At 42.3% G+C, this 24,310-nt stretch overlaps 1 protein-coding gene across 3 annotated transcripts in view; it reads right to left on the bottom strand.

The window, feature by feature from the left end:
• The window catches only part of ALOX12 (arachidonate 12-lipoxygenase, 12S type), a 158,788-nt gene that overhangs the window by 29,715 nt on the left and 104,763 nt on the right, over window positions 1-24,310 (bottom strand). For all 3 annotated transcript variants that reach the window (XM_086945910.1, XM_086945908.1, XM_086945909.1), the window contains exons 6-8: window positions 19,750-19,856; window positions 14,747-14,919; window positions 9,650-9,793 (exon numbers count right to left, since the gene is read on the bottom strand). In XM_086945910.1, coding sequence (XP_086802036.1) covers window positions 9,650-9,793; window positions 14,747-14,919; window positions 19,750-19,856 — 424 coding nt within the window. The remainder of the gene's footprint in view (window positions 1-9,649; window positions 9,794-14,746; window positions 14,920-19,749; window positions 19,857-24,310) is intronic.

The raw sequence follows: 24,310 nt of genomic DNA, 5'->3' as shown, positions 1-24,310 counted from the left end.
AACATTCCAATGTTTCTTTGTTCACAGCTCTGGCTGTGAACAAAGGCTTTAGGGAGCCTGAGGGGATTCCAATCCCCTCAGGCTTCCAAAAGGCTTTGTTTTTTTGTTAGAACATTCTGTCCTCTAGTGACAGAATGTTCTAATAGCCTTATAGCCCTTCGTAGATGGGCTATACCGCTATTAAAGTCCCTCTCCCTTGTTAAAGGCCCTCTCCTTCGGCTCGGGGCCTTTAACGCTGGAGAGGGCCTTTAATAACCGGTATAGCACTCTACAGCGGGCTATAAGGCTATATCAGAACATTGGAATGTTGGGAGATCCATTGAAAACAATGGAGTGCTCTGGGCTTATAATGGCTTGTATAAGCCCGGAGCTCCAACATTCCAATGTTTCTTTTTTTCACAGCTCTGGCTGTGAACAAAGGCTTCAGGGAGCCGGAGGGGATTTCGATCCCCTTGCGCTCCCTGAAGGCTTTGTTTTGTTTGTTAGAACATTCTGCCCTCTAGTAGCAGAATGTTCTAATAGCCTTATAGCCCTTCGTAGCAGGGCTATTCCGGCAATTAAACTTCCGCTGCTTTGTTAAAGTCCCTTGCCTTCGGCTCGGGCCTTTAAGGCAGCAGAGGGCCTTTAATAGCTGGTATAGCCCGCTACGGCGGGCTATAAGGCTATATTGAAAGCCCCACCCCCCCCCCCCCCCCCACCAAATAAATATTGTGTGGAGATGCCACCACCATACAGATATAAAGGCCTTGGAATGAGTGAAGTGACAACATGAAGGTTGGGGGCTCTGTGTTTCATGGCGGCTAGAAGAATCTAGGAAGAAAGTGGCCGGAAAATGAAATATTGGAAAGACAGGCAAGACATTCAAGTCGGGAGTGTGAATTATTGAGGAAATTCAGGTTTAGAGCGTATTTGTGTTGTGTTGGTGAGAATATAAAGGATTAGGTTGGTGTTAGAAGCCAGGTGTGGAGACTAAAATCTACAGTTATAGTTTGTGGGTTAGTAATGCCTAAATGATTTTAGTATTTTTGCATTAAAGTTTAGATCAATTTAGGAAATCATTGTCTATGTTACCAGTTTAGCAACTGTTCAAGAACTAGGCATGCGCTAAGCTTGCAAAATGTGTTTCTGTATTTTTTGATTTTTTTTTTTTGCCTTGGGGAAAAATCAAAGTTGCTAAAGTTTAATAAAGGAGCTGTGTACGTTAAACTCACTATTTTAGAATACCAAACTTTTTTAACTTTACGTAAGTAAGTTGGCGGAATTTTAAAGCCCACCTGCACAGATGTTCTAAATGTATTGATCGGAACAAGGAGGTATGTGAAGGAATCCCCCATGAATAGTCATTTGAGGGGTTAAGGGGAAGAAATAGCACATTGCGGTGCCACATGCTTTGCCAAATATCTCTGAGAACTTAAGACCCGATTCATGAAGCTCTTTCTTCACATTGGTTCTTTTTTAGGTGGTTATATAGTAGGGTTTGTAAGGGCAATCCATAAATCGGAATACACAGAACTGAGATTTGTGACTTTCTAAATCTGCAAATTTCAATTACTACAATGTAATTTCGTCCAGGACGCACCCATTGAGCCTGATATTCCACCAGGATGTAGTGGAAATATTTTCCATGTGGATAAAGAGATAAGGGGCATTTGCAACTTAGTGGTACCCAGTGGATTTAGGATTCGAAGTGCAAAAGGAAATGTATGTTTTTATACATTTCAGTGCCTAGTCTGGGGACTCTTATGAATCCGTGAAATGAGTTGCTTGCAGAAATCGCATAAGTAAGCCTATAGTTCACAAGTGTATATATTTCTTTAAGACTAATTCCTTAAAAAAACACAATTCACCACAAACTAGTCTGAAATATTAAGATGAATAAAATTCGTGCGAACAAGTGTTCATATGACTTCAAGATATATTAGATGTTGGCGTAAACATTTAATCCTTTTAATCGGGAGCAACAATGTGGCTTAATTTTTGACCCAGATAGGACTGTGCATCCTCAATCTGTCTGAAGAAAGCCGTGACTCCTCATGTTGAACTTTTTAGTTGCAGTGGATGCCATACTGGGCCGACCCTTTTAAAATCAATGGTTCATCTCGATTCAATTTGATAATCTTTCTTTGTAAGAAAGTTTTATGTAAGGCTGATGAATTGCATGGACAAATGTTGAAGGCTTATGGGACCCCACAAGCCATCTCTCCATGCGGTTCTCATTCAAAGAGAGATTTGCTCTTTGCCAAATTAAATATCGAAATTAGTATTTGTTTGTATAAATGGGCGTTTTTGTTTATGATAGCCAGATATGGCCGGTAGATTATATCTTTCTACAAGCATGGTATTTCCAGCTTTGTAATAAGCTTAACATTGTGAAACTTTCAGGCAGTGATCACTAGAGTCTTGAAATGGCATTTAATATATTCCTCATCCAAGAACTGTTGGGATTCCAATGGAGATTACCTTTCCTAAACTCCTGACTACCAGATTGGATGATAAGTACATGGCTTTACTATTGTAATATCAGGTAACAAAATCCCTTTAATTGGACGAAGTCGAGGAAGGTGAGGTTTTAAAATAGTATTGTCAGACTTCTGTAGAGGTGGTAGATTGCTCCACACCCTTAGTTGTAAAGTATAATGCCTCTGCTGAAAAGTACAAATCTTTTGCTGTTTAACATAAACAGCAATGGTTTGATAATCAATTGCAAGAATTGAAAAGAAGGCTAAGGAAAATGGATTAAATTAAATAGTCTCCATTAGGTACATAGGAAAGAGAATCTTATCATAAAGTGAAAAGGTACTATGTGGCCTTAGTAAAGATTGAGACATTGGATCACTATAAAGCTAATTGGGAAGAAATGTAAACACTTTACTTACAAAAGATATGAACAATTATTTGATGCGGGTTCAGATGGGATGTAGAAAGGGAACAGATCCAATTAATTGTACAGTTCTAGAGGATGTGTGGATATCTTATTTGAGTAATATTTATTAGATCTGGAGGGAGGATCATACAGGGCAATGGCCACCCCAACAGGAGGAGCCACTGAAACTTTCAAGTGAGAACTTAAATGAGATAGCTGCCTCCCTTAAGCAAACCAATGTGGCTGAGCCAGAGTATTTACTTTATTTAAAAATCCAAGCCTAAATGGTGACCTCATTTTTATTCAGTGCTTTTTATTGCAATAACAAAAATGGGAATATTCCCAGTTAGCTCAAAAGGAGTAATAATAAAACCAATATTAAAGAAATGTAATACCAGAAATTTATGTTTGCCCCCAGACATTTATGTTTGATAAGTTTAATGGATGTTGGGGTTAAGTTATAGTCTAAGGCTATTTCACTGTTCATGAAGGAGTGGATAGAGTTAAATAAGTTGATGCCCATCGAACAGGGTGGGTTTAAGCAGGGTCAATCAACGATTGATCATTGCTTTAGCTTATGGGCTACATGGCAGAACGCATTGCAGACAACTGGAAGATAGATTTGTTTTTTTGTTGACTTCCGTTTAGCCTTCAACCTAGTAAACAGGAAATTCTGTGGTCAAAAATTGAGGAAAATTGAATCCCCAAAGTGCCTTTTATCAATCCTTGAGGAACTCCATCGGGACAATTGGGCGCAGGTGGAGTTGGATATTAGGGGATCACTTTCGGGGAAAAAATCAACCTGGTAATGGCTTGAGACAAGAGTGTGGTTTGCCCCCCTTGCTGTTCTCCTTATATCTTGCAGCTGTGCCTTGGGTTTCAATAGAAACTTAGACATTCTCACTAAAAATGAGAGGAAGACATATCACATGCTTATTATATGCTGATGACCAGGCTGTTATGGACTTGACTCAAACAGGCCTCTAAAGGGAATTAGAAGCGTTTAGTAAATATTATGTGGCAAACGACCTTTGGGACGATATGAATGAAACAAAAATTGTAATATTTGTAAGTGGATCATAGGGGATAAACTAGAGGAGGTACATACATCATATATACGTTGTCATGCAGTCATGAAAGTAGTGATCAATTTCTCATTATCCAGAACTCCAAGCAGTGGGCATCAACACATCTCAATGAAAGTGATATATCTTGATCCAATAAACCTGAATTTGCATAAATGTCAATGAAGACCTGTTTCATGAATAGGATTATCCCAACATCAGTATGATGCATAATACTAACATATTTGATAAACAGATACACCATTGTGTCATCAACCGTCCCCTAAGTGTAGGTATCCTGTAGGGAAACAACCCTCCCCAAGGTTAATCATTTTCTAATAAATGACTTTCCTAAATCAGGAAATTCCACAGCTGTGCACTACACAAAGGCCTGGCACTAAGCTAAACTCCATGAAGTTATATAAAACAGGAAGAAACTCTCATTCTGCCTAATTTATCCCATCTGTCCCCCAATGGGGTGTCGCACAGCTAGATCAATACCACAAAAACCTAAAAACGAAAGATCACTGCTGTGCTTTTGCTAAAGTTGCTCAAACACTAAAGCAATTATTATTATAAAATAATATGAGTTTGTTGTATGTAACACTATAAAGGATTGCCCATATTTCCATCACAGCAGATGAATCAAAAACACAGTGCTACTGCTACGCTAAATGAATCTAGTCTTCATCAGATGTTGAGGTAAGATTACAACTTCAAGTTTAGGCTACACATATACATCATTTGGGTTTATTGGAAGTATTTGGTCCCTCTTGATGCAGATGTCAAGGTACATATGTTTAAGGGACATATGGTGAAAGATGTCACAATACATCTCAAAACCCCTGCTGACATCATCAAGCAAAGGAACATTCTAAAATGCTTATTGTTGGTGATGGTTAGAGTGAAGCACTGGAGCAAGAGAACTACTTTTTTCTTAACCCTTGATGGCCATATTAAACTGATCTTTCGAGCTCGCTCCACCATATCTTCCAGTGTAAAAGACACCACAGACATGGTCTGTATGTTTAAAACTGTACAGTGGCACCATCATGGTGACCACCTCATTTCAGGTTATAATGGACACCATCTCCAGACCTGAACGTTTCAATTATAAATCATTTTTTTCAGGGATCTTCGTCTAATAGTGCAAAGCAAGCAAAAGACTACAACACCCAAAAAGCATTAGGATAGCTTCAGAAATTCCTGAACTGGAAACCGTGCCAGTAGTGACCAGGAGGGAGGTGGTCATTCTAAGGATAACAAGTACAGCATTTGTTGAATGGGTGTTTTATCACTGTTCACTCAAGCAAAATACATAAGGATAGAGTTTTAAAACCTGTTTAAGTAAATCTACTACAGACACATTTTCGGGGCCTGCAGCCTTCATTTTAGCATTGTCTACCTTCTGTGTCATATCCATTAAATATTAAAATAAGGCCTTGATAAGGTCTAATAATTAAAATGTGAAAGATTTAGATTAGCATCTAAATGTGCAATGATTAATGTGAAATTCAAAGCTGAAATTACGAGCATTTAAAATGTGCAAATTGCAATAGGCAGTCATAGCTATTTGTACAAGCCATAGAAATGCTACGGAGCAAGTCTCCTGTAGCTAGAAGTGAATTGATATTGAAAATTGCGCATAACCTAATTTAGCTGGACCTTAAAATTACATGCTTAGAAATATTTATCTTGACTACAGAATGTTTCGGTTAAACAAATGTATTACTTTTCATAAGCAACATTCTATGTTTCAATTACTAAACTTTCTATTTTCTCATGTCTCACATAATGTTGAATAGAATAATTTTACATTTTAAACAATACTTCTTGCTCACATGGACGAAGTGAATTATCTAACAGTGATTTTGCAAATTGAGGTCCCTTATCTTTAGTATAGTTCATTCTATATGCAGTGAAATATTTAATTTAGACGTTCAACCGTTCTTAATGCCTATGTGAAGTGAGGCTTATTTTTCCAGAATATAACTATGCAAGACCGACTGTAGCTAACTTTTGGGATAAAACTTTGTAAGCCACATCCTATTTCATGGGAAAGGAAGAGCGGACAGACAAACAAACCCTTGGAATTATCCAGGGGTGTGAACTTGAGGCTATGGAGGTTTTCAAGGTGAGCTGACCTCCAAACCTATCAAATGCACACACAAAAGAAGCTACCCTGAAATACTGGTCACTTAGATAATATAACCGTCTCCCTACAAAACACTTGGTAAGTAGGGTGCTGAGCATCTCAAAAATGTTAAAGACTGTCCTCACAAACCAACAGGTGTCATGCTTCATCGTAGGCAGTCCTCGCTCTCTAAAAACCAGGTTTGATAGAGAGCTGGCCTACACCTGGAGACAGGGAGAAACTTCTAATAATATACATGGGGGCCGTGAAGTAGTGATTTAAAAAACAATTTTTAATTGCAGGGTATTAGTTGGTGTTAAAAACCACCCTGATCATCAACATGTTTCTGCTGCTGGCCCAGGTGGGTCGGTGGCATTCATCAGGATGGAAATCGGGCTCCTATCTTACCAATTTGGTTCCAGATGTTATCAGTAGGTTAGGATGACCGGTGTCATCCTCTAACTAAAACTGGTATTCTTTTATACCCCAATTTAGGGTCCTAATTGAAGAAAGCGCTGAACCTGCTCAAAGAAGAGTGCTGCTATTCGACTGGACCAGAGAGGAAGAAGCCTGCTACAATGTCTGCATCATTTATTCATGTCTTTTATATTGGTGTGTGTTCTAGCTAGTTTCAGATGGCTTTTTCTCCACTCCTTATTCACCTTCCTAGACTAACGGTTATGGCTGCTGCTGCTTCTGATCATTCCTTACGTATTCTGATGCTTTCTTTTTACAGATTCCTACTGCAACTGTCTGATCATTGGCTCATATTTCCGAGACTCAGCTGAGTTTCATGAACTACTCTTTATGGGAAGTTCTTCTGATTTGATTTTGCTTTTTGCTTTATGCTCTTCTGATCTCGCTCTTTTCCTATGAACTTGAACCCTTCATGAGTTCAACTAAATTTGAGATTCTAGTCCTGGCCTTCAGAATATATTTTATTTTTTATGAAACGCGCTTAATGCCTTATTTGTCTATTTGTTCTAGCCATATCTTTATGAGATTTCTGTAAACATACTAAAACTTTATTGACAAATTTAAATAAAGAAGAATAAAAGAAATGTACTAATCTCTTAATGACAATAAAGCTTTAAAACTTATTCCACCTCTCATCATTGACTTAACTTGGAACTGGAATTGAAATTTGCTGTTGATAATGAACCAGTTCTTTCAATCAAAATATGGTGGCAAAGATTCATCCCTTAAGCAAAAATAAACCGGCGCGGGAAGGGGGCTTGACCCTGTAAGTGATGGCAATTGATAGGTAGAACAATATTACTTAATTTTGGCCCCAATCCGCTCTATCAGCCCCACATTACAAAAGAGCAACAACGCCTTCCTTTTAAATTAAAATTGTTTATCTGTGTAACCAATCAAACATTCCTTTTGTTTTTTTTTTAAAAGCCAGCCTTCTGCTCTGCCAATTTTAATTGGCAATATGAGTCACACAAACATTTTACTTGGTCTGTCTCCAGTAGAGGCAGGATGCTATTCCCTTTGTACATTTGTAGGCTTCGATGGGAGTGAATCATGTCTTTATGAATATGCTCATGTCTGGTGGTGGAGGCTGTGCTACAGCAGGCTGCAACAGGTTGATCAGACTCAGAGTTCTCCATGCATGTGCTATGCCAGCTGGGGGCATTTGTGTTGGTGCCACCAAGTCTGGTATGGTATTTCAGTGCAGATGTAGGTTTTTCCTGCTTGGATAAGCGCACCAGGCCTCCTGCTCACCATAGATAGCTGTTCAGCAGGTCACAGTGTTAGAAGGGGCGTAATGATACAGATAGGGTCAGGACACAGCTTTTACTCGACTTTCCATGACTTCAAAGTAAATACAGATTCATAAATTCCTTCTCTACAAAATGACTTCCTTATCCACAAAACTAATAAGTCCTTCTTTTTGAACTTCGCCATTAGGTCATGGTTCTAGTGATTGCTTAGTCAAGGGTCTTGATTCATTTCTTGTTATCCTTCTTGATCAGGGAGGGCTGGTCCCTTTCTACCACCGAGGTCACTTGACAGCAATTTGTGCACTCAAAATGTCATGATTTGAGGTGGCTCACCTTGACTATTAGCCGTCAGTCTTATGGCTTTTTAAAATGGCTGAACAGTGGTGTACATTCCCTCAAGTTTGTTTTTGAGACTGGTCAATGATTGACAAGGCTACACTAAGACCTAATTCCTTTAAGTCTTTCTCTTGGCCCCAGATACTTTGTTAATCATCATTATCTCATCACATAGGTTCAGGGAATTTATTCATCAACAGCCCACCTTCATGCTCATCTGGCATTCAGGATGGAGGTGTGGGGGATATCCAGGTGGCTGCGTTGCAAATAACTTAGAATATATATCCCAGTACAAGAAACCTTCTTGCTCTATGTGAATCTCCCCTGCACGGGCCCAAAATAGCTCCATCCTTCCTTTAGTGAGCCATGGACTACGTTTGACGTCTGGCTTTATTGCTAATTCCAAGGCTTACTAATGGAAGGATGGAGCTATTTTGGGCCCGTGCAGGGGAGATTCACATAGAGCAAGAAGATTTCTTGTCCTGAGTGTCAAGGGATATATATTGTAAGTTACTTGCAACGCAGCCACCTGGATATCCCCCACACCTTCAAGCAGTACTACCAGTTGTCAGTGGGCTGTTCTTAGTCTAATGCATTTGGTACAAGAGTTTTACAAGAGGTTAACGTTTAAATGCAACACTACGAATTCTCCTGACTCTACTGTTGCGTTTTGCTGGCTCCGATGATGGTCTTTTCTGCTCCCAACACCTTTAATATGTAAGGGCAGAGGCAAGGGAGACAGACATAGTGAAAATCAGAAAAATGCTTACTAAAAATCTTTATAGTGTTGAGCGTCTTCCTTGCCACAGCCCTACATTCCCCCTCAACTTCTCCCCTACTCAGGATCTCAGTGGGCAGTCTATCTTTGAGTCTACCATCGTAAACAAGCTTAAAGTGACTAGTAAGGCTAGTTACAGCTACTTCTGCAGATGAAGGATGCTGTATTCTCCAAGGCAAGGCCTTACCTTAACATCTAAATATAGGACAAGGAAGACTAGGACTAGATTTTGATGACTGATAGGAATTAGGTAATTTATTACATTGTAAATTTCAGCTTGCATGAGACATATTTTATCCTTGTGCTTAGAACAAGGAGGGTGCAAGGGTATAAAAATATTTCAAACCAAGATCATTCTCCCTTGAAATGGCTCGCGGTTGGACATGGACTTGGAGCCTTCCACAGGGTTTGTGTTTGAGACAAAAAGTTGAGAAGGTAGAAGATGAGATGAGAACAGGACAGAATCATTGCGACAGGACCAGGGAGGGGTTATTTGTTGACCCAACCGCATCAGCCGGAGTTGTGATTTTATAAAGCAGTCAGGCGTGATCTGTGTGGGAGTGATAGGGTGAGTGTTTGTGGTAGGTTTAGAGGTCAGGAAAGGCTTGTATTAGGCTCAGAGGTCAAGAAGTGTGTTATAGACCCAAGAAGAAACTGGGAAGTGGGACCGAGATGAAAAAGAAAGCGGGAGAAAGACACAGACAGACAGAGTGTTCAGGCACTAGTGGTACCCTGGAACTTCACCTGTATGGCTATTGGCAGCATGTTGCCCTCCATGTTCTGGTACAAAAGGCAGATGGGCGCACACAGGTATTGTTGCTTTCCTTGAATCACGTTGGTAGGTATCGCATCCAGAACGGAATAATCTACAATGAAGATGTTCCCCTTCTGCAGAAAAATTAAAAATATACATCAGTCAGCGAAGAGTATAAAGATAAAAAGGAGTCACATTCATACATGTACCAATTTGACAAAAATATTGTAAACTCTGCAGGCAGGGAGATTTCTGTGGTGTACGTATGTTGACACCCTGCCAAAGTTCTTTGCTTTCTGCTATTCTGTTGTCTTTTTGTGCCTTTACTTTGTTAAGTGGTGTGGGTACATGAAACCTTTGTGGAAAGCACCATGAGATATTCTAGCTTAGTTGAGAGAAACTGGGGACACTGTACCCAAGTTGGTTGGTGAAAGTGAGTTTCCCTGTAGAGGGGTACCCTCTGCCTCCTGAGTGGATCACTTACCTTTCTCCTACCCATCTCCTCATGCACAACTCCAGACTACTGCTAACAAACTGGTCACAAGGCCGACACAGGCAATCTATATTTCATGATAAACTGACTGGCCAATATTTCTCCTCGCCCTAAAATAGTCTTCGCCAGGTGAGCTCAGAAAATCAAATCAAAAGCATATTGTGTTGCATTCCATTTAGAGTGGTCAAAGCAGAATACCTAAATTTACACGTCTTTCTCAGTACATGTTTGCTCATAAGGATTCTCAGTCATGCAAAACCTTAAATTTGGATTTCTTTGTTTTTTGTTACATTTTATTTTCTACCAATAGAAATAAATTCAAATAAAATAAGCAAATAGTAAAATTGTTCAATAATTCAAGAACAGGGAGAAAAAAAGAAAACAAAGTGTTAAAACCTGCATAAGCATTATGAATACAACCTCAATGACCCTATATTCCTTACCCCACTAGCATGCAAATTTGAAGGCTGAACACGACCCTCCGTCAATCTTAATTGCTGAAAATACTTCATACATTCACTAACTTAAAATGCTGTTTCACCTACATGACCTAATTTCGCTCAAAGGGCAAATATTAAGCACAAAAACTCGAGTGAATTTTCTTACCCTGAAAATAGGTTTGTGGGAGAAAAATTGTGCAAATGCCTATTTATAACTGATGTTTTCTCCCGCTATTTATTATTTTTACACCACAAAATGTAGGAACATCTTTGCAACTTTACATATTCACAAAGTATTTATGATAATTTTGAGTAAACATCAGACGCAGTCATGGATTAGCAGAATATTATAGGCGGTCAGCTTCTTCTAGCCCTAGTCTGTCTTCGTGCATTCAAACTGAATGATTCTGTGGGTGTCATATAGACTACCTGTTCGTTTGCAGCCCTCCTCCTGCCATTTGTGGAAATGCTCTACCTGGAGGCCTGCAGTGAAATCCAGGAAATGGGGGTCAGTGGGGAAGGGAATGATGTCAGCCCCCTGAAACCACCATACCATCCCACATTTTGTGGACCAAATTGGTGACAGTGAATGAATATAGAGTCTACCCTCTGTATTTACGGGGTAGCCAGGGATCTCTCCTTATGTGTGTATCTGCATCTGCCTGGTCCATAAAACACCAATCCTTTTTGATAGCCGTTCTACCCCTCTACACTATTAAGCAAAGTTGTGTTGCTTGATAATATCCTGCAAGGTCAGGGGCATGCCGGCATCCTTCCTGCGTTATTTGATAGAGGAGCTGTTGATGCATGCAGGGCCTTTTCCCGTCCCAAATAAGCTGGTTTATCTAAAGTTGCAGGAACCATTTGGAATTCTTGGGGGGTGTCAACGGAAGTGCTTGAAATACGAATAGGATTTTGGGGAGAATGGTCATCTGCATACCTGCCACTCTGCCTAGCCATGAGAGCCGCAGATGGTGCCATTTTGCCAGTTGTGCCTGAACTTGCGAGCAGAGAGTGGTGTAGTTGACCACAGAAGTCACATCCACAGTGTGTGTACGCTGTATCTTCGTCCCCGCCCAGGCTATGGGGAATGTGGAAGGCAGACAGTCCTTATGAGGTTGTGTAGTGGGGAATGTGGAACGCAAGTGGTCTTCATGATGTTGTGGAGTGGACAGATTTATAATTTGTGAATATCGAAGGTTGACCTTAAACCCCAAAATGGCCCAAACTAGTGGAGTTCTACCAACAGGGCGAGCAAAGATGGCGTAGGCGAGGGCCACAATAATGTTGTCTGCATATAAGCTAGGAGTATGGGTGGTCCCTCCGAAAAGGACTTCTGTAATGTTGTGGTCTGACAACACCGGTTGAGCTACTGGCTCCATGAAGAGGGCAAATAGGAGTGGGAGGAGTGTTCACCACTGACACATTACCCTTTGTATATGGAAGAGCTCTGACAAAACCCTAATAACCCTCACCTTGGCCCAGTGGCAGCTATAAATGCTCTGGATCCATCAGCAAAAATGGTCTCCAAAGCCTGAATGTTTAAGGTTTTGATTAGTAAGGGCCAGTGAACTCTGTCAAATGCTTTTCTGCATCGTTTGTGAGCAGCAGCACCTCCTTCTTGGACTGGTGGATTTTGTCAAGGATAAAGATAATGCATTTGGTGTTGTCTCCATTGTGCCTATTTGAATGAAGCCTGCCCGGTCTGGTTCAACGAGGCCAGACATAAGTTAATTAAGTTTGTAGGCTAGGATATTCATGAATAGTTTAGCATCAACAGTGAGGTAGGAAATCTATCTGTACGAGCTTGATAGTGTTTCTTTGCCAGACTTGGGGATGACAGTAATGGTTGCTTCAAGCATGGACTCCAAGCTCGGTGTATAATGATATTAAACAGTCTAGTGAAGACTGGGGCTAGTGTATGGCAGAAAGCTTTGTAGAATCGAGCGACAATTTGTCCGGGCCTGGGGACTTCAGCGGTTCAGCCTGGAGATGGCAGAGATCACCTCCTAGATTCAAATCGGTTTCTCCAAGCTGTCCGCTTGCGTCTGGTCGAGTGTAGTCATGTGGGTACTCTCCCAGTAGGAGTGAATACCAACTGACCATAGTCGATGAGCTGGGTATAATGTTTTATAGTATTCCTGGAAGTCCCCAGCTATTTGTGTACCTTCCTGAACTTTGTTCCCCTCTCTGTCCTTTATAGCCTGTATGGTGCCCTATTGTGTCTTGGACTGCAGGTGATGTGCCAGCATTTGCCGGCATCTATAGAATATAGAAAGTTCTCTTATTGGCTCATCCCCAACACAATTCATCCAATCAAACAAGCACTCCTCAATCAGGGAACCGGCTGGCCTCTGGGTGTAGTAGTGTCAACATTGGTCCATGCTCGAAACTGTGAATATTTCAAATTTTGTTTGACAAATCTTTTTTGAAGGTGGAATTGCCCGAGACTCTGGCTGGAGTAAATTTTTCCTGCTCAGTTGTTTCTGCAACAGAAAAAAGATATTCCAATAAAGTTATGGGGAAAAGATTGCCAAGTCCTGATAGGTCGAGGATTGTGCTGGGTTACTACCTCGAAGAGACGAGCAGATGAAATATGCTCCGTGACATGCATACCAAAGGTTTTGTTGAGTGCAGGGCCATACCTTTGGACAGAGTATTCATATTCAGCTAGAAGCCTTACTGGGCTGCAGTTGCAGGGCTACAATATCATGATCTGAATATTGACCGACAGAAATATCTCTTCACAATATGAACTACCAGTATATCGTCAAGATCAGTGGATGTGGAGTAGGGGTGTGCAAAATGTGCATAATTTCATTTTGCGCAGTCCCGTGATATTTCAGAAACATTACGCAAGATTACACAAAAAGGCAAATCTGGCACTTTGCACACATTTTTTTGTACGAAGTCTGTCCTCGCGTCTAAAACTGATTCGGGGATGTGCATCATGCTAAAAAAAAAAAAGCACAATAAACACAAGTGTCACAAACAAAAGGCGCTTGTGTACTGTCTATTAGTGTTGTTCTGGTGCTCCCACAAAAAGATTTTTTACCCAAGCAACCTCCAATTATGCTGAGGTACATATAGGTGTAATTTTGTGGACTTCACATAAAAAGAATAAAGCAAAATGCCAGAAATTACACAAATTACGTGAGCGTAGCGAAAATTTGCATGGGCCTAATGTGTCGTCAATAATATTATGTATACTTACATTGATGATACAGTGGCAGTCAATACCGTGGAACCCATATTTTTGAAGGTTGATATTATTGATCTCGATGTTTGACATGCAACCCTTGGAAATACTTCCTGGCCCATTGTAATTGAAAAAAAAACCTGTGCATCCCAACATCTTAAGTCGAAGAACACTCTTTTCAAATGATATAGCCACCAATGTTGGCACTCTTGTGCTACTGCACAATCCGCTCTCCTTCGATTTCAAATAATTCTATATTGCATTAAGGCAAGGTTTTGTGTTGTGAGAATAGTCCGCCAACTTTCTCCATACCACCAAGTGGTAAAGGGATCTTTATGAAGTTGGCTGATCAGGTTTAACAGTCACCAACTGGGTCCCTCACAACTTGTGACACTACAATTCCACACCCCCTGGCTCCTTTACTTGTGGTTTTGTAAACACTGTTTAGGGCCTCTACTCTCACAGCCTGGACTTGTGCCTGCAAGACTTAATTCCAAGAGGTAGAGAGATAACATTCAGAGATAGCATGCATGTCTGTATATGTGCGAGTCTATGAGCATGTATGCATGTGTGTCAAGAGGGAGAGGATGTAGCCTTACGGCTAGAGCGGTCGACCTCGAAGCTGAAAAACCGGGTGCGAGTCCAGGCAACGACGCTCAACATCCTGTGATTCTTGGCAAATCACTTAATCTTCCCGTGCCTAAAAAAAGGAATGTGTCCATCTGTAACAAAACTGGTGCTCATGTAAGGCGCTTGGATACCTCATGTCTTTGTGTCTTGTTTGCACTATATAAAACTCTTTAAAAAATAATCTTACTTATACCCTATAAAAGCAGTGAAACCCTCTGTGAAAGGAAAGCTTGTGCTATTATATGCCATGTGGGATCCACCCTCCCTCCTCAATGTTCTTTCTTCCCCATTTTACCAAGCTAAGCATGAGAAACCAGTAACTCACCTCAAGTTGCTCATTCAGAGAAGTGCCGACGTCAAGGAACGGGGAGATCATGTCCTCCGTGACAGCCAACTTATCTGGAATCCGGGTGCAGCGTCGGATGAGTGTGGGGTTTGGTCCATTCAGAAACTGGTACCCAAAGAACCAGTCTTCCCTCCAGTGGTTCATCACATACTCTGAGGAGGGAAGGGATATTCAGCTTCAGAGTCACCACTCAACCCATTGGTTCCACACCCACCTTTCAGATATGATGCATTAGTAAAGTTTGGAGAGACAGGAATGTAGGAATCCAAATTGTACAAAATAGGATGCAGTAGCGGAGGGTAAACAATGTATAAAATGGGGTCTTTCAGACTTTCATCATACCTCTAAAGCCTAAGGTTCATAAAAACTCAGAGCTTTCTCCTTCTACTTAACACTTGATCTGACTTGGTTGCGTACTTAGCTGCCCTTGTACAGAATTATCTTGTGTCATGCTGAAGTATAATGGTACATAAATTCCATAATTTGTGACGTGGGACACAGGAAAACCTGGCACAAGATCTCTGTTTCATACTACTTATTGACTTCTTGCATTTCCAAAGCTATTGTTAGAAAGTGATGTTTTGCCACTAGTGGCATTGCAGTAATGCAACAGTTGCTGCCTATTGGGGAAATCGGAGCCGCCATTCCTGGAAGTGACCCCCTCAGCCGAGAATATTTTTACCCTAGAACTTGCCTTGCTTGTCTTTGAACAACCTTTGGCTAACGTATTCCCTTATATAATAGCAAGTGCATGTTTTAGACTGTCCTTTGTGTGTTCCAAGGTGCAGCTTGTGATTTTCTTGCCCGTGCTGGCTTGACACTTTTACTGATTCTGTTGAAGAGGTGGCCAATCCCTTTCACAATTATTGACATCAACTTCCATGCTGAAGGAAAACATAATGCCACATTTGTTATATTTACTCAAGACTTACAGCATTGGGCTTCCCATAACTAGTGCAAGATTCTGTATATTAAGAGTGACATACTTTAGACCTCAGTTACGCTCATTCCCACACCGTCTCCTAGACTTTGATCCACCCCCTTGGGATAGACTGACCACTATTTAGCTCATGTGTTGTCTTAGACAACTTAACTCTGATCTGTCAATAAATCACCTGGAACCAAAACAAAGATATATGAAGTAGATGGGCTTTTAATACTTGAGCTGCTGTAGCTGACCTGTTTTTCAGTTTTTGAGAAAGAGGGCGGGGTTCAAGTGATTCTTACAGTGACCTTCTCAAGTGGTGTCACAGCCCATGTTCTACTATGGGAAGGCTTGGCAGGCTGCAAGATGCCTCAAGTTCTGCTCTCTCACCTATGCACTTGACAATCAACGGACAGCCTTTGAGAGAGCTTTTCACAAACGTCATCTTTTTAGTAATATAATAAGCCGATGACCAACAACTTCTCATCCTCATTTACAAGACATCGTCAGCCACGGTTTAGCATTTTAAGAAACTACTTGGTTGCATTTCACTGCTGTATGCCCACCAACTTCCTTAAAATGAATGGGGACACAAGAGAAATCTTGCTTGTTGGGGGCCATACACCTTGTTGGATGCACAAGGATTGGCCTCCCTCTTTACTGGTTACGCCATCCTAACCAGTCCAAACCCTTTGGGTCTGGTTTGACAACTAACTTGCCTGAAACTACCAGATACAAAAACTCTGTTTCTATTGCCCACTAAACCGGAGCATGTTGTGGAAAAACGCTTCCATTACACCTGGATGACAAATGTACCCAGGGTGTGGGAGCACTTTTCTTATCCCACCTGGATGCCTGCAATGACATGTATCTGTGTCTCCTTGTCTACTGGATAAACAAGCAGCAAAGCTTTCGAAACATGGTAGTCTCACTGGCTTGTGGCCTTTGCAAATTGGACCATGTTTCAGCTGTGCAACGTGCCTATCAGTGATTTCAGGTTCAGCGCTGGATCCATATCAAGGAGCTATGCCTTGTACACAGTGCTCCACTTCACAGTCCATAGCTTGCTTTCAGATCTGATTTCACCTTGTGCTCCATCTAGATTCCTACGCTATAGCTCCGCCACGGTTTTATGGCTACAGCAACGAGAAATGCATGAGTAGATCCTTCAGGATCCTGGGATGCAAACTGTGGAATTGCCAGATCCGAATATCTGGACTTTCAAGGAAAGGCTCAAACCCCATCTGTTTGCATGACTTCCTCTCGGTTTCCTGCTTTGTCTGCAGCCTGTTTTAGTTCTCCAATTGTTCGAGCATCATGACATTTTATGGTGACTGTGCAACGAGAAATGGCTTCCTCCCCTCCATGTCCTCATTTTCACTGTTACATCATAATTTCCTGCTAATTACCTTACTATTACATCACTCATGACATGATCTGCGACATCACTGATAACATGTTAACACGTGAAATTACATCACTGATGAAAACACTGTGCATAGTGGGGACGCGAGTTATAGTTACTTTAGGGCACGAGCTATTATTCCTTGAGATAACTATAACTTGTGAATTTCAGTGGTTTTGTTAATTTAATACAGCATGTTTTAACTGACAGTCACCTAACTATCACGTCCATTTAATCTTGGTTTTCAGTGAAAAAAAAGATATATATATATATATATATATATATATATATGCATTGTGGTTTTTGATATATCTAAACACATGCATCCGTCTCCTCTCATCTCCTTCCCTCAGCCGTTTCGCTAGCACAAATGTACGGGTAAGCAATTCTGCTCCTTACGTCCAGGTATGTTTTCAATTCCTTATTATAATCTTGACCAAACCAAAGGTATGTATAAATGTATAAATCCCGGCCTCAGCAGAACATCTTCAACTGGTATATATAGATAGAGAGAGCTTATGCATGAGTGTTTGAAGCTGCAGCTGTACTTGGATTGTACAACCTGAAATATAATGGCTGTACCTGGGCACCTGTGTCTGAACCGCTGATGCACATATGATACAAGTACCACAGCATATGAGTTTGCTTCTGTTTAGAGAAGGTGCAAGCTGGGCTATGGGGCTTTTAGTGGACATATGAGATTCCTCCTGGTGATATACACCTGAACCTGGCATGTATTGGCAGTACCTGAACATATGAGCCTCAACCTGGTCTTGAGAGGTACAGCATTGAATCATTAAGGCTATAAGAGCTTATAAGAGTATTTCTGGGTATATGACAGTTGCACCTGGGCAAATTAGACTGTACTGTGGCTTGTGAGAACATAATGCACATTGTCATATTAAGGTTCTACCTTGACACCGGATGTCAGTGCTTTGGCTTATGAGAGTGTGCCTGGCAGATGACTGCTCTAATGAGACAGCCTCCTTGTCGCTGCATACTCTTACTCACTCTACCCCATTCACTCACTCTCTCTACTCCCCTTTCCTCTCCATCTCTTTATTGTCCACAATAAGTTCCATTTATGCCTCTCTTTTGTTCAGACTAAAAAGCATAAATAATTTATTTTAGATGTCAAAGTGTTCATAAAGTATACTGTTCTCGTGAAGCAGTTAGCATGTGTGTAGCTTCACACACAAATTAGTCATTGTGGTGATGAGAAGGGAGTTGCTGCTGTGGTTCATTTTCAGATAGCCATGTTTATTTAATTTCCTTTTTACTAGCTCTTGGGTATGGAGCCACAGCCCAAAAATAGCTAAACTAAGGAAGATGCTTTTTTCCTGGTTCATGAGCGAGGGAATGTCTACAGATGGCTGTGACTAGGGAGAAGCAAATGTCTCTCCATGACCTCTTTTGCCAATGCATTACTATTGTATGTGGCAGCTCTGTGTTTAAATTCTGTAAAGGTAATTATGGTCTCAGATGTAGAAAGTGTGAAGGTCAGCATTTCCTATTCACAACATTACAGAGCCTATGATCCCGTTATGAGGTGATCGGCATTCGGATCCCTTCCTCTCCGGACTCTCCCACACAAAGAGCTTTCAACTTAAATGAAGTGACAGTGCTCTCAATCTTTGAAGAATGAGTTGATTACTGTTTTCATGCAATTCAAGAAGTCAAGGCTGAAGAAGGATTTATTGTTGAATCACGCTTTGGACACTAAGAAAGCACAATTTGTGTACAGGAGAACAGAACTGTACATCAAGTTTCATAGTGCATTGAAGAACACCGCTTCACACATTCAAACTGTGACTTTGAAGATGTTGAACATACAAAATTTGCTTGATGTCAAGATTAAAGGCTACATCTTCATTGGCATTTCGATTTAAAGGTTGCGGTATACAGTGCGTCCAATAGCACAAGCAAGAAGAAAGAGCGGAGTCAAATGCATAAAAGATATAGGATGGGAGAGGAAGGTGGAGAAGGTAAGCCAGTCTCTTTAGAACTAGTATCCTCATTTGAGGATTACGTAGCCTTTTGTACTCCTCCCTTGCCCTCCTCATTTCCCTTGCAATCCTCGTGGTCTTACGGGACTTTAGGATTTTCAGCTTCAAGGTCTTAGAAAACTTGCATCCAGTTAGACCAATCCTGGATGGAATACAATGGATGCACTTGTCCTGGTCATAAATGTAATTTTCCTGACATTAAAGAGTTTCTTCTATGGCCATTGCTCAAAGGGTGATCCATAACTGAAAACAATCAACTTGACCTGCTGTAGTTGACTACAACGTAGAAATCAGACTTTGCAGTAGCGGTGGAGGACAAATTCATTTGAGGCTAGAACTAACTACAGGATTTTTTGCACATGTCTGTCAATGTTACCAGGATCTGATTAAAGATGCTCCCTTTGCTGACTACCTTTTTACAGACTGTTCCAGATCTAATCGCAATGTTTCAAAATTTTATAGAAGACATGAATGCATGAAAGATTCAGCTTGACCAAAATGTTAAACCCCCCTGCAAATAATGTAAGTCTCCCCAGAGTATGTTCAGTATTTTACTTTGCGTGATTTTCAGAGAAAAGATCCTTGTGAGGTCTACAGTAAAATAATTCCTTTGGTTAAACATCAGAGATGCTGTCTTGACACTTACCAGCCACTGGGCTCTTCACCCCCCAGAAGATGCTCCGGAAATCATCTAAGTCCTTCCAGGAAGTGCTCAGCTTGGTCATCAGCTTTTTCAGAGAAAGTTCAATCAGCCTGTAGGAGAAAAACAGCTGGAGGAATGGGGGCAAAAAATACTGAGGCGCACTTGGGACAGAGCTAGCCAGAGCAGTTGGCGACAGTAAGGTGATAGGAAGGTGGACGGCAGGGTGATGACAGTAATGTGATGGGAAGGTGGACGGCAGGGTGATGGGAAGGTGAACAGCAAGACCACTGACTCATTTTCAGTGAAATTGCTCTCCCCCCTCGCAGCGCTACCGTCAAGTGAGGCCTTCCCCTGAACCCCTGCACACTTGAGTGCTGGTGTTCGAGGCCCTCCTCCACCCACAGGTTTTACCTGCGCCTCATCCCTGGTGGTCCAGTGGACCTCTGTCTCCTTTCTCTCTCTCTGCTCTCTCTCAATTTTCACTTGTCTTTCACTGATTTCAATCTCCCCCGTTCCCTCCCCCTCTGTGTCTTTCCTCCGTTTTCACTGATGTAATCTTCCCCTCCCACTCTCCTTCTGTGTCTTTCTCCCACTTTTCTTGGACCTTTCACTACCTCATTTCCCCTCTTTACTCTCTTTTTGCCTTTTCTGCCCAATTTTCCCAGCTGCTGCCCCTGCGGCCCCTCCCCCCCTCCTCGCTGCAACAGATGACATCCGCACCCTACTGGACAAAAGGAGAAACAGCAGCCCTCCTCCTCCTCGACCTCTCAGCGGCGTTCGGCACAGTCTCTCATCGCACATATTAAGCAGACTCCACGACGCAGGGATCCAAGACAAGGCCCTCAACTGGATCTGCTCCTTCCTCTCCAGCAGAACGCAGCGGGTCAGACTTCCCCCTTTCCTCTCTGACCCTACACCTACCACCTGCGGGGAGTCCCCCAGGGGTCCTCCCTCAGCCCTACACTCTTCAACGTCTACATGGCTCCGCTCGCCCCCATCGTCAGAACCTACGGACTCAACATTGTGTCATAGGCAAACAACACCAAACTCATCCTCTCCCTATCCAACAAACCCAATACCACCAGACACAATTTTCGAGAAGGCATGTAAGCAGTCGCCAAATGGATGAAAAACAGTTGCCTACAACTAAACACCAGCAAAACAGAAGTACTCATCATGGGCCCAAACCCCGATGCATGGAACACATGGTGGCCCACCCGCCCCCCGTCCTCGAAAGCTCGGACCACGCACGCAACCTGGGAATCATCGTGGACTCCGTGCTCAAAATGGACCGCCAGATCAACTCCGTCTCGTCCTCCTCCTCCTGCTTCTACACCCTCCGCCTCCTATGTAAGACCTTCAAATGGATCTCCCTCGAATACAGAAAGACCGTCACTCACGCCCTAGTCACCAGCAGACTCGACTACGGCAATGAACTCTACGCCAGAATAAACAAAAACCTCACTGCAAGCTACAGAACATCCAGAACACTGCAGCAAGACTGGTCCTCGACCTGCCAAGACACTGTCACATCTCCCAGCACCTGGGCACTCCCCACTGGCTCCCCATCGAAACTAGAGTCACCTTCAAGATGCTCACCCACGCCCACAAGGCCCTCCACGACACCGGATCAGCATACCTGAACAGCAGACTCAAATTCCACGCACCCAGTGGACCCTTCGATTTGGCCAGCTCTCCTACGCTTTAGTCCCACGCACCATAAAGACCAGATCAGGAGGCCGCTTCTTCTCCTTCCTCGCGGCCCGAGCCTGGAACGCCCTGCTGCTCCACCTCAGACAGACATCGCTCCCCATCTTCGCAAGAAACCTAAAAACCTGGCTCTTCGACTGAACCCCCCTCCCCCTTGATGGACTGGAGCCTGTTAAACCCCCACCCCCCAGCGCCTTGAGACCCTAACGGGGGAGTAGTCGCGCTTAACAAACACCTGATTGATTGTTTGATTGAGCAAGATGACAGGAGGTGCACACCAAGAAAACAGAGGAATCGTAGAAAGAAAACAGTGTAAAGCACTACTGGAAGCATATCCAGGGAGCATGGAGGTCGATAAAGCAAGAGAGCACTATAAGGAGGGGAAAACAGTATTGAAGCATAAATTAAGGTACAATGGAGGACAAAGCATCTTCAGCACTAGAACGCAACCCAAGGTACATCCGAGGAGAGAGCAGGGCAGCAAGGATACAGTCTTGGCCACTGCAGGTAAGAGCGGTGGGGCGGGCTGGGGGAGATTTCGAGGAACGAAATTCACCCCCCCCAGTCGCCCCCACAGCTCTTACCTGCAGCAGCCGCATGGATAAGTGAAAGCATGGAAGCTCCAAAGGGGAAAGCAAGACAGCACTCACAGGTGGTAATACAGAATTAAGGTGCAGCACAAGGCATTACGGAAAGGACAGGGACAATGCAAGGAATTTTGCTGTCTTAGACAAAGAAATACTGTCCTAGCCCGCACCCTGTTATGTAACAAATTGCTATTGTTTGCACATGAAATCTGGTGCTCCATTCTGGTCGTACTATAGACTGCCAGCTAGCCTTGTACTGTCCTGTAACACACCATGGCCAGAATAAATCACTGTGCGGTGAATTTGAACAGATGTAGTGCGGGGAGACAAGAAGGAAGCAGATAGGTGGACAGCAGAACCTCCATTTAATTGTCATCTATCTCACAATGACTTGTTTCAATGTTAGGACCATTCCTTCCTTTATTCTTTCACTTGCCTCATTCTTCCTTCAGTGTGTCCTCTCCCATCCTCTCATTTCCCTTGAGTCTTGGTTTCCGTGCCCTCTCATCTTTTCCCTGTTCCATTATCATCATCTTCTCAGCACTCTTCATCCTTTCCAAGGAGTCAGATCTTGGTCCGCGTTTCCTGATATCCTCCACCTATCCTTTTGCTGCACCACTCCTCCCTTCATTCACATCCACCCTCCAAAACTCCACCCTCTCTTGATCTCCTCCATACTTTTTTGTGTCCTTTTGTCCCTCTTAACTGTATCTGGACATTCTGAGGTAAGTAAGCTGCAAATTGTTCTGCAATAACTTCTTCAACCAACAACCCTTCTCAGAAGTGCTCCTGGTCATGCAGTAACACCACTGAAGTTAGTGATGTCATGCACACATTCCATGACCTATCATCTCTTGATATACTGAATGGCCTATTGTCATTTTGATACCCAGACACTAAACAGGCACCTTCTTGTACAGGAGAATACAAAACTATAATAACCCAATGAAATAACAATAAGAAATATATGGAAATGAGAAGACCAAGATCAATGAAGTTACTGATAATCACTTAAACAGGAAATTTGTTGGCACCTCAACAATGCCTGAAAGCAGATTTGAAACTTAAGCACCAAACTCTACAAGTTATTGCTCATCCTCCTACAGTAGATCAATCCCTCCAGAATCCATCTGCTTCCGAGTGTTTGTGCCTTGACGCCTCTCCGTCAAAGTGCCTCATGTCTACTGCTTCTTCAACCTCTGATTGAGCTCAGAATCCTACCTCAAAACTGGCTTTTCCACAGACAGCTACTCCTGGCCTCTTTATAAAAAAGAAAACCCACACAACTCTTGCAATAATCTGGCATTGTGCTGCTCTAGATTCCCATGAGCAAAGAGCCATCTTGAATATGTTGAGCATTATCAATCATTCTAAAGTAATTAAGCATAAAACTCTGAAAACCCACTGCATGGAGGCAAGAACAAAGAGCATCCTCGGAAATTAGAATGCATTTTAAAGGATGATGAGGATGGTGAACGTGTAAGCTTTCCAACTGCTTATCAATGATATCGAATTTTTTACAGCTGAAAGACTGTTTCAGAAAACCTTAGGCCTTGCTTCAGACTTTCATGGTGTAAGATAACCCAGAGCTTGTAATCCTCTTAAATGGAACTAAGGTTTCATGTATGGCCAGAGCACTTGGAAGTACTTTGTTCTGTGCCACTCGCCATACAGCCTTCCCATTAAATTCAAATGGTAGCAGTGTCTGCACACCTGCCTTTAGAAACCTAGCCTGTAGCTGGCAGAATTGTCTTTCCCAGAAACATTTATTAATCATGGTGCACAGGTTTCTCAAATAAATGTGGCTAATTTTCTGCTTAGCCCAGGCCATGCAGCAGTATCCACATCTCCAGTTCAACTTACCACCAAAGTCAATAAATAACATGCACTATGATGCAAAGACACTCCATGACTAATTAGAATTCCATGACATAGTGTGTGACTTTCTGTATTTCTAATACCAAGACACTTCACCTTTCTTCCACTTTGGTCCATGTCTCCCCAGCTAACCAGCCCCTCTCTTTCCCCCTCCCCTTTAGTTCCCCTCTTGTTCATTTCCTCTCATTGATCCTTCCACCAGCCTACAGAGCTGTCAAAGCCTCGGGGCCAATGGTGTGAAGTTTTGTATCAAACTTTAATTGCCAAAGGTGAGATATTCAGTTCAGGTCTATAGGGTCAATGAGGCAGGCTATGAAGTACTTAGAATGCCTTCTAGAGTTCAATTCTCTACCAGAGATTACGGTCTGGAGTTTGTGCCCAGCTCCAGC

Source organism: Lissotriton vulgaris, chromosome 12 (genome assembly GCF_964263255.1).
Source record: "Lissotriton vulgaris chromosome 12, aLisVul1.2, whole genome shotgun sequence".
NCBI classification, from domain to species: Eukaryota; Metazoa; Chordata; class Amphibia; order Caudata; family Salamandridae; genus Lissotriton; species Lissotriton vulgaris.
Note: the sequence above shows the minus strand (reverse complement) of the source record. Positions and strands in the feature narration are given on the sequence as shown.